The sequence below is a fragment of the Sciurus carolinensis genome, chromosome 17 (assembly GCF_902686445.1).
Source record: "Sciurus carolinensis chromosome 17, mSciCar1.2, whole genome shotgun sequence".
NCBI classification, from domain to species: domain Eukaryota; kingdom Metazoa; phylum Chordata; class Mammalia; order Rodentia; family Sciuridae; genus Sciurus; species Sciurus carolinensis.
In genome coordinates, this window is record NC_062229.1 from 1,880,458 (window position 1) to 1,890,813 (window position 10,356).

The 10,356-nt window shown below is 67.4% G+C and overlaps 1 protein-coding gene across 1 annotated transcript in view; it reads left to right on the top strand.

The window, feature by feature from the left end:
• The window catches only part of Nfic (nuclear factor I C), a 50,845-nt gene extending 41,627 nt beyond the window's left edge, over positions 1–9,218 (top strand). The window contains 2 exon segments of the mRNA XM_047531970.1: positions 1,360–1,445; positions 4,485–9,218. Coding sequence (XP_047387926.1) covers positions 1,360–1,445; positions 4,485–4,502 — 104 coding nt within the window. The 3' untranslated portion in view covers positions 4,503–9,218.
• The last annotated feature ends 1,138 nt before the right edge of the window (positions 9,219–10,356 follow it).

Genomic DNA, 10,356 nt, shown 5'->3' on the forward strand with positions numbered 1-10,356 from the left:
CAGGTCCACGTCCTTCCAGGCCCCAGTGCCCCGTCTCCACTGAGGCCAGGCGTGACCTGGGGAGCTGGCCCTCCATCCGCTCTCCTGTCTTTTGTGCTTCGTTAGAGTCAGGGTCTCACTGAGCTGCTCAGCACCCTCCAGGCTGCTGAGGCTGGCTTGGAACTTGAGATCCTCCTGCCTCAGCCTCCTGCCTCAGCCTCCGAGCGCTGGAGTAACGGTGTGGCCACTGCGCCCAGCTGCCCCTCCCGTCCTTTAAACATGCGAGTCTTTGCTCCCGATTCCTCGTGACGGGAGACTAGCAAAGCCCCCGCACCGCGGCCAGCGCCCACAGCCTGCCCTCCTCCCCACGCAGGGCGTGCCCACGGGGACAGGCCTTCTCTGAGCCCCAGGCTGCAGCGTGCTGGGCCCCAGGCCAGCCTTTATTCCAAAGCCTCCCTCGCAGCTCGTGCCCCGCGTGACCTCAGGCAGATGCTCCCCCTCTCTGGGCCTCAGTCTTTTCTGCCACATGGGTCAGTCACGGTGCCTAACAGGCAGGGCAGCGGGGACTGTCGACCCGGGTCAGAAGGAGGCTTGGTGCACCCCCAGTTCCGCAGGCGAAAGGGTGGTCGTGGCGTTTGCTGGAGGGCTGGGAGGGCCGGGGACTGCGCTCAGGATGGGCTGCGGTTCAGGGTGAGTGCGGTCAGCGGGCATGAGCCCCGTGTCCACCCCAGCGCAGCAGAAGACGGTCCAAAGCTGGAGGTGCCCAGTGCCCAGCATGCAGCCGCCGCTTCACAGATGTGGACGCACAGGGCCCCCCCCCTCCCTGCACCAGACCTCCCAGCCGGGCCTCCAGGCAGCCTTCCCCTGGCCTCCCTGCCTCCGTTCCTGAAGCTCGTGCGCTCCCGCCCCGCCCGCAGCAGCCGTGGGCCCTGGGTTACTTGCGCTGACAGTGAACCAGGGAGAGTAAAACGCAGATGGTGGCTGGAGACACAGCCCCGCGCTCCGTAGGGGACGGTCAATAAATAAGACGTCTCGATAACTCGCGGCCCCGGCCCGTCAGTGCGGGCTGAGCGCAGAGCGGAGCACCCTGAGTAGTTCGTGGTGGCGTGTGGACGATGGATCTCGTCCTCTGCCGCCCCTCTCCACCTTGGCAGCCTTGGCCAGGACCCCTGGGGGCCCCTCAAGTCAGGACCCCCGGCTTCTCTGAATGCTCCGGTCAGCCAGGAAGGGCAGCGGCTCGGAGGCCACGGGAGCTGGGTGCAAAGGGCCGGCTGTGTGACCCTGGGCAGCGGACACCCTCTCTGGGCCTGGCCCTGGTCCCAGGCAGCCCCCTCTCGGTGCCCCTCGCTAACGGGCTCTTGGTCTCTCTCCTCCCCGCAGCCTACTCTGCGCCCGACACGTCCCCTGCAAACCGTTCCTTTGTGGGATTAGGACCAAGGGATCCTGCGGGCATTTATCAGGCACAGGTAGGGGCCACGAGGCCGGCTGTGGGGTCGGGGGCAGGGCCGGGGGCCGGCCGGGGGGGTCAGGGAGAGGCAGACATGCTGGGCCCGTGGTCCTCACTTGGCGCAGGGGCCGGCCGCCCACAGCCCACCAGGGCCTCGAGCCCGCTGCTGGCTTCTTGGGACACCGGGCAGGGCTGGATGTCCCTGGCCTTGGCCTCTGAGGGCACACCACGGCCAGGGACATGAAGCGGCCCCAACCCTGCCCACTGCTTCCTAGTGCATCTCCCGCCCCGGAGACAGAGACGAGGGGCCCATTTGTAGAGGGGAAACTGAAGCCCAGAGAGGCCGGGGATTTGCCCAGGGTCACACAGCCGTCGCCCCGAGCCTTGCGCCCCAGCCTCCGCGTCTCCCGTGCTCCTGGCCGGGGAGGGGAGGGATTGGACGCCGGGGCATTGGTGAGGGGCGTGGGCGGCCCCCAGCACAGCTCCCAGCCCCTACTGGGTCTGGCAGGCGATAGAGCCAGCGAGGGGCCGGGGAGGGGCTTGCTTGCAGGACGGGCTCAGGGTCAGGCAGGGCAGAGCTGTCCTCAGAGCCTCAGTGTCCTCAGGACAGTGAGGAGCACGTGGCCTGCCCAGGGTCCCCCCAGCCTGGCCTCAGCCCCTGCCCCCCTGTCGGTCCTGGTCTGCTGTCTGTGCAGGCTGGACTCGGAGGCTGTGCTCCCCAGTGCTGGTCGGGCCGCAGGATCTGGAACAGAGAGGGTAGTGGTGGCTGCAGCCCTGAGGCTCGGAGGCCCGGGCCTCTCTGCTCTGCAGAACTGGCCACGCACAGACCTCAGTGTCCACACCCCAGCCACCTGGTTTTTATGACAGAGGCCCAGGCAGGGGCAGGGAGGAGGCCACCAGAGTTGAGACCCCAGCTGAGGACAGGAACATCCTGCTGTACCCAGGTCACCTGGGACCCTGTGTGACTGTCCCAGTTGCTCCTGGAGGCCCAGAGGGGCCAGAGTGTGGAGGGAGGACACACCCCTGCCTTCGCTGCATGGCCAGGAGCCTCTGGCCAGGGCAGTGCCTGCTCCTTCCAGCCCCCACGCGCCTCCCTCTCTTTTCTACAGAACTAGCTGGAGAGGAAGCAGGGACTTCGGGCAGGAGACCAGCATGCTAGGGCTCGGAGGGTTCCTGGGGGTCCCGGCTCTGCCTCACACACTCCGAACCTCTGTCTCTTCCTCTGACCTTGAGCACCTCCCAGAGAGCCTTTGAAGGACAAAGGGCAGGGCTTCCCCGCACACCCTCCTGCCCAAAGAGAGGGGTCCCGTGGGTGGCCATACCCCTGTGCCCAGTGCTGGGGAGCCAGGCATTTCCTTTCTGCACCATCCTGGCACCCTACCCATAGGAGGCCGTGGGTGTCCCAGTTGCTTCAGAAATCAGAGCTAATAAGGTTGGGGGGAGGCCCTGCCTCTTCGTCCTCCCTGCGGTCTGGCCTCCACAGTCAGCCTCTCCGTTCCAGGCCACTTTCTGACCCGACTCTGCCTCAGGCAGCTTCACCTCAAAAGGCTGAGCTGGCTCCAGCCATGCCCACCTGAGACAGGGGTTGGGGGAACCCACCACCCCACACTCCCCCTGCCAGCCGGACCCTCAGGACCTGGAGAGGGTGGGACAGGGCTGGCAGGACCCAGCACGGTTGGCAGAAGAGGGCGAGTGGGGAGGCGGTCAGCACGGGGTGTGCGGGGACACACCTTGACCGAGGAGCCTCCAGTGCCCGCCTGGCTGGGAGGTGGGCGCGGGCTTGCCCGGAGCAGTGGGGAGCCCTGGAAGGACTCGGAGTGAGGGCCCCGCCAGGGGGGTGCGGAACAGGCTCTGGGGCACTGAGGGCAGGTGGCCGTCACTGGGAGACCTGCAGGGATGCCAGGCTGGGAGGGCTGCCGGCTCCTCCTGGAGGCTGCCTCTCCGCCCTGACGTCACTGCCTGCCACTCCCTCCACCCCACGTCTTTCCTGTGGGCCGCCCTGAGCTGCCCGCTGCCACCGGGGGACTGTAGAGCCCTGTTCCGGGGTGTGGACGCTGCGCCCACAGCTGGCTGCCGAGCGGGGGTGCAGAGGCGAGTCAGCTGCCCCCACTCGGGGCTGGAGCCAGGCAGGCGCCCTGGGGAGGCGGAGATGAGGGAGGCTGTCCACCCGAGGGTCACGCCCCAGCCTGTCTGGTTGCCAGCGGAAACCAGACATGAGGTAATGGCCAAGATGAACTTGAACTTGGCTGGAGGGCGGGGTGCAGGGACTGTCAGTTCACAGGCACCGCGGCCCCAGCCTCAGTGGGAGAGGAGGGAGACGCCCTGCTCCGGGGCTGGGCTCTGCTGCCGCTGCTGCTCTGTGGGCACTGGACTGGCTGTCCCCTCACAGGCGCCCACTGCCCGGGCTCCTTGCAGCTGGCCCCCTCAGAGTGCTGCTGAGGGGTGGGAGACCTGGGAGCATCTGTCCAGGACAGTGAGGCCTGGACACAGTCGGGCCAAGCGGTTGGCCCTGCAGCCTGAGTCCCTGCTTGGCCACCTTCACCTGGTTCCCCTGGGCAGGCCACCTGACTAGCCTGGGCCCCGCTCTCCACTGATGGACAGGGGTAGGGAAGAGCCCTCCGCGTAGCGATCCGCAGTCATTGAACAGGAAGTGATGGTCCAGCCAGTGTGGACAGGGGTTGGGGGTCCTGTGCCTGGGCTGGGCAGGTGCCCGAGACAGGCCTCTGCCCTGGAGGCGGGACCAGGTGGAGCCACACCCTCCCCTCGCGCCCCTCGCCCGAGGCAGGACCCCGCCGGCTGAGGCTGTAAACGGGCTGCTTCCCTCCAGCCCTGCCTGTCCTGGCGGCAGAGAGTGACCGTACCCCTGCCCGGGCTGCTGCCCGGGCACGGCGGGGTCACAGGGCCCTGGTGCTAAGAAGGCTGCCTTGTTTGGGACTTTTTCTGGCAGGTGGGTGCTGTTGACGAGGCCCCGCGGCGCAGGCTGCAGGGTCGGAGGGCGGGCGTGGCGAGGGCGGGCGAGGCCGGGCGAGCTGACCCTCTCTCCCCTCCGGCCCCTCAGTCCTGGTACCTGGGATAACAGAGGCCTCCTGCCTGTCCTCCACCGTCCTGGGAATCCCAGGGGCAGCACCGCGGCCCCCGCCCTCTCCTCGGTGGAAAACCAGAGCGAGCAAGGTCATCCCCCGGCCACTCCCAGCCTGGCCGAAAGACAAACAGACCCGGGAGGAAGAGAGAGGAGAACAAGAGCAACCGGAAAAGACAAGGAAAGCCCGCACCCCAGACGGAGGCGGCCGAGGCGCCGGGTCTTCCTAAGTTATTCATCTCCTTCCCGCCTGCTGCTCCAGAGGGACAGCTGCCGCTGCCCACCCGCTGCCCTGTGGCCCCGGCGCTGCCCAGAGACCAGGTGAGCACAACCTGGCGCCTGTGGCCAGGGCGGCAGACGGGCAGGACGCCCAGCAGAGCCACCGCTGCCAGTGTGGGGACATGGCCAGCCCCCTCCGTGGACGGCGTTTGCCAACACGGGGAGGCAGGTGCTGGTGGGGAAGGGGTCGGCAAGGACCCCAGCCTCGGACCGCAGAGACGTCGAGGGGGCCAGGGGAGGCAGAAGAGGGGGTCTGGGGGGTCCTGGACGTGGCAGGGACCCCACGCTGGCCCTCACCAGGGAAGGACGCCACGCCGGCTCTCGGGAGCCCAGGAGGGCCCTGCAGGCTGGCCGCGCCCTCCCCAGCGCCCGGAGGACGTCCTGGCCCTGTCGTGCTGGCACTGGGTCTGTGGCCCTCGGGAGGAGAAGTCTCTATGCAATTAGACCCCCTGTCCACCCGGCCTCGCCCGCCCGGCCTGGCACCGAGGAGCCCCGCCCGGACGCGCACCTTCCGAGGACTGAGGGCGGGCGGGGAGCCGAGCCTCGGTGGAGGGGCCGCGGAACCTCCCCACCCGGAGGCGGAGGCGAGAGTGGTTCAAGTGCCTGATCCCCACCGGCCGCCCCTTGTCCAGCTGGGACAGCGTGGCCGGGCTCCCACCCTCCCCTCCCTGCCACTCCACTCGGGCCCCTCATTGCTGTGCCCCCAGAGCTAGAGAGATGGGACCCCGGGGGTGGCGCTGGGCGTCCCCGGGCATCCCGCCCGCCCCCGCCAGTGCCTTACACCTGGACCAGCCCTCCGGGCGCCTCCGCCCAGGGGACCCTTTGCACTTTCACGTCCCGCGAGGGGAGGCAGCCGCTGCCCGGAAGGAGAGCAGGCTGCTGGGCAGAAGGCAGGGCCACCCGGACCTGACGGGAGGGTTCTGGCGGGAGGTCGGCCGCCGCAGCCTCAGGGGCCCCCCATCTGCTACGCGTTTCCGTTGAGCTGCTCCAAAAACACTAAGCGGGGGCCTGGGAGCCGCGCCCGGCCCGTCGCACCCTCCCCTCCCCGGTCGCCGTCCTGGGGGCTCAGAAGGTGGTGCTGGCTGTTTGGGGCCACGGAGCCCCAACTCGAGGACCCCTTCCGGCCCGCGCACCCCAACTGACACCCATCTCGCCTGGCTCCGGGGAACAGCCACCGCCACCGACCCCACCGTCCCGGGCCAAAGCCATCATCCAGGGCAGGGCCTCAGGCCCGTCCACCCCGCTGCCCCACCCGCCTCACTCTCCCCGTTCTGGACTCTCCTCCCAAACTGGCCCCAGGGCCTTGGCGAACCCGCTGGTTATAAGGAGAAAGACGCTTCCACAGGCTCCTCTCAGCCCTGCACCCAGAGGGGCCGCCATCCTCAGCCTCCAACCCTTGGTCCCGCTGTCTGTCCGTCCGTCCTCAGGGCCCCTCCACTGGGTGACCATTTGGGGACCAAAGCGTGGGCTGCTCTCCGGGAAAGCAGGGGCATCTGGAAGCTTCTCAGCCGGGGTGGGGGAGGGGGGCCGCCCTGGGGGACACGGCCCACCCCCCCGGCCCCTGGCCGGGCCACAGAACCAACTCTGTACCTGACTTTGCATGGTGCTTAGGATCCCGCGGCGGCTCCCGGCCCCGCCCTCGGCGGGCCTGCATGGCAGATATACTGGCTCTGTCTCCCCTCCGCCTCCCGCCCCCTCTTGCAAAAGACAAAAAATCCTTTAAAAAATTCCATGTTTCCTAATTTGCACGAAATTTTCTACCACATGATGTGCCTTGCCTTTGAGAATAAGTATTACTTCAACAGTATCAGCGCACAGCTGCATGTATGCACGCGTAGCTCAGCAGCGGGACGTGGAATGAAGCAGTCCAAGGGGATGTAGTTTTGTTTGTAAAAAAAAAAAAAGAAGAAAAACAGTTTTTTTTCAAAGAAGAAAAGCGCCCTGAAGCAAGCGGGAGTGGACCTCCGACGCTCGCCCCGCTGCCCGGCCGGCTCCTCGGCTCCAGGGCACCCGGGCTCCCTGGTGCTCCCCTCTGCCACCTTGCCCACGCCCATCTCCAGCGGGGTCGCCGGAGTCCCTGCCCAGAGGACAGACCTCAGACCTGCCCTGGGTACAGGCCGCCGCCCCATCCCAGGGCACCCCTCTCCCCCACGGCACCCCGTCCTTCTCACCAAAGGACCAGCCTCGGGTGACACCCGGCCCCCGTTCTGTCTTCCAGCCGTGAGCAGGAGGCGCGGCGGATGGCGAGAAGACAAACCCGTATATGCAATATCTGTCTGTCCTCAGCCAGGCCTGGCACGCCGCCCACCCAGGGCACCGAGTCATGGCCTTGGCCCAGGGGGTCACCGGCTGTTGTCTTGTCCTCGATTTGAGTTTCCTGTTCTTTCTTTAATCCCAGCCTTTCGCTCTACTTGACCAAAGCTGAGACGATAGCAGGTGGTCAGTGGGCAGTCCGCGGGCAGGAGTCTCTGACTTGGGCCCCCCTGCTGCTGCCCATCCCAGCATCCTGCAGGGGCCACCAGGCAGAGGATCCCCAGGGTCTTGCCCTCAGGATGCCCATGCCCGCAGGGCACAGGGCGAGCGCCAACCTGGCCAGGACCCTGCCCTCAGCCACCGCTTCCAGGCTCACGCGTTGGCATGACTGGCTCTGGCCTTTAGTTGTGTCCCTCCTCAGTGTCACCCAGGAAACGGAGCTGCAGTGGCAGAGGAAGGGGTGGCACAGTCCCCAGGACCACTGTCTTCCCCGCAGCCAGCATCACGCACCCAGAAAGGTGGCCAGGGGCGCGGCCCACCTGCGTCCTGGGCTTAGGCCCTGGTGAGGGTGGCAGGTGGGTCCATGCTGGGCAGCGGGCCGTCCTGGGGCGGGTGCCTCCGCCCTGGTGAGGCTTCTCTGGGAAACGGGCATCTTTCCAGACGGGTCCTCTCCCAGCCCACCGTCACCCACCCCCGGGGAGACGCCCAGCCCGCTGGCCACACCCAGACAGCCTCAGCCTGGCCCTGGGGTCCCGCTCATGCTGGGGAAGGAGAGGGAGCCCCTAGTGCATGCCCGTGGCCCCACCCCTGTCCTCGGGCAGGGCCCTCGCACTGCCAGGAGGGCCTGGGTGGGAGGGAGCCACCTGGCCCCATGGGTTCGGGAGAGGCCTGCGGGGCCTCGAGCCCCAGGCTGGACAATCAGTTCCCATGAAACAGGGAGGACTTGGGGCCAAAGGGCCACTCCTGGGCCGCAGCTCCCAGGAAGTCAGTGCCAGCCAGCCTCTGCCACCACACTGTCCCCCAGCTAGGGACCTTCACGCACCCCCTGCCACACCATGGCTGCCCGATGATGTCCACCAAAAGACAGGGTCCTGGGGCCACCAGCAGCCTTCAGGGTCTGGGGAGGATGGGCGCGAGCCCCTCCCGGCTCCGGCCCGGCTCCCCAGGTGCTGGGCCCCGCGCGCTGGCTGGGGCTCCATGCTGCTCGTCCCCAGCCAGGCCCTCCCTGCCCTGCTGCCCCCATCCAGCGTCCACGTCCTGAGGCTCCCCCTAAACCGCTCTGCGTCCCACTGTCCTGAGCTCGCAAGGCAGAGGGCAGGGTGTGGGGGCGGCCGGGCAGAGGCAGCCCCAAAGCCGCGCCAGCATGACCTTGCCCACCATACCAAATCCGACTCCGCAGCAGTGCCTCACGGTCTGCTGCTGCGGCTTTGGGGCCCCTCCCCACCCCCGGCGGCCCCCTGCCCGGCCACAGGCCTCAGACGCGGGCCAGGAGGGGCAGGCGGGGAGGGAGGAAGCCTCCCACCCACCCACCGCCTGGCTGGGCGGGGCCCCTCCAGACAGGGACCCCCAAAGCCCACTCCCCACATGCATGCATGCCCCCTTCTCCCAGCCTGAACCCCAGCCAGAAGCCAAAGCCCCTCTGAGAGCCGGGGCCCAGCCCAGCCCCTGCTCCCTGCCCACCCAGCGCCTGGACAAGCAGGGATCTGAGGGAAGGACGGGCAGCAGCCAGGGCAGCGGGGAGCAGGGAGAGATGTTTCCCTCCGTGTCTCGCTCCCTCTCCCCTCCCCTCCCCCTTTAGGTTTTGGGGTGGGGTTCTGCCCCTCCATCTTCCTGAGGTTTTGAGTTTTCGGTTTTGCTTCGTATTTACTCACACACCAGGATAGTAGTGTTTCTCGCTTTCTGCTTGTGGCCCACCCCCGAGCCACGCGGAGGCCGCCCAGCCTGTGGCCGCCGCTGTCCGGTCCCTCCCCAGCGAGTGGGCCAGAGACAGGGTGCCCGGCGGGGCGGGCTTGTGCCCGGTCGTGACCTTGTAACTCACGCGGTCTTTCTGGTTTTGCGGACGCGCTACCTAAGTACCATTTACAGGAAGTGACTCTGGCTGTTGTTATTTGTTTGTTTCCCTATGCAAAAAAAAAAGGGGGTCCCCAAAAGATTCAATAAAAGGCAAAAAAAAAAAAAAAAGAACGAACGAACATGTATAAAAATTAAACAAGCTCTGCTTCCACTCTCCTGGCTGCCGGGGCCTCTTTCTGCGCTCAGCGGGGGGACCTGGGGCACCGTGAGCTGGAGGTGGGGGCAAGTCTTCCCCCTGCACGAGGTCTGGGCACTGGTGGCCGTCACCACCAGGGTGGGGACGCTGCTCAGCACCCCGCAGGGCCCAGGATGCCACCGAGAATGGTCTGACCCCCACGTCCCCAGCGCCCACAGGAGCCCTGCCCCCGATGGTGGCCCACGGGCTGCGGGCCGTGCCTCCCTCCAGCCCTGCACACCTGCAGCTCGCTGGCAGCTCGCCCCACGCCCCGCCCACAGCCTCGAGCTCCCCGCCTCCGGGAACTCCAGGCCACTCCAGGAAGTCCCTCCTCTCTGCGCCAGTTCCCGAGGTACCTCCTGCCTGCCTTCTCCTGGCAGGTCCCTGCCACTCAACCGTGCTTCCAGAGGACACAGCAGGGAGGAGGACATCCAGAGCGGCCTCCCTGGGGCTCAGCCTCCCTCACGTCAGGAGCAAGGGTGGCAATGGAAAGAGGAGCACTGTGCTGGGGAGTCGGGGAAGCAAGGGGAGGGGCCTCACGAGGAAGCATCTAGACAGCTCCTGGCAGAGGGCACAGCCATGCAAAGGCCCTGGGGCAGGATGGGCCTGGCGCTGGGGCCACAGGGAGGAGCCTGCGTGACTGGAGTGGAGATGTGAGGAGGAGGGAGGCAGGAAGGGGACAGGGCAGTTCGTGTAGGGACCTATGGGCCACAGGGAGGACTTGGGCTTTGACCAGGTGGGACCCAAGGGGACTGTGGTTCAGTTCTGTGACTTGCTGCTGTAGGAAGGTCTTCCCACCTGCCCAGCACACCCCTGGCTGGCATTGCAAGCCCCCAGCCTCGGCCCCCTGTGCAGGCCGGCCACTCGGGATCAGCCCTGTCTGTGTGCCCTGACCTTCCAGCCTGGGTCCCCTCAAGGCTAGGGCCAGGGAGACGGAGGCCGTGCAGTCCAGGTGTGGGGGCAGCAGGTGTTCTTGGGGCCTGGGCAAGCCTCCCAGGACCCCCACAAGAGCCCAGGATGGGTGGGCAAAGCTCCCACCGCTGCCGGGGCTCCTTCCTGCAGGGGTAGCTG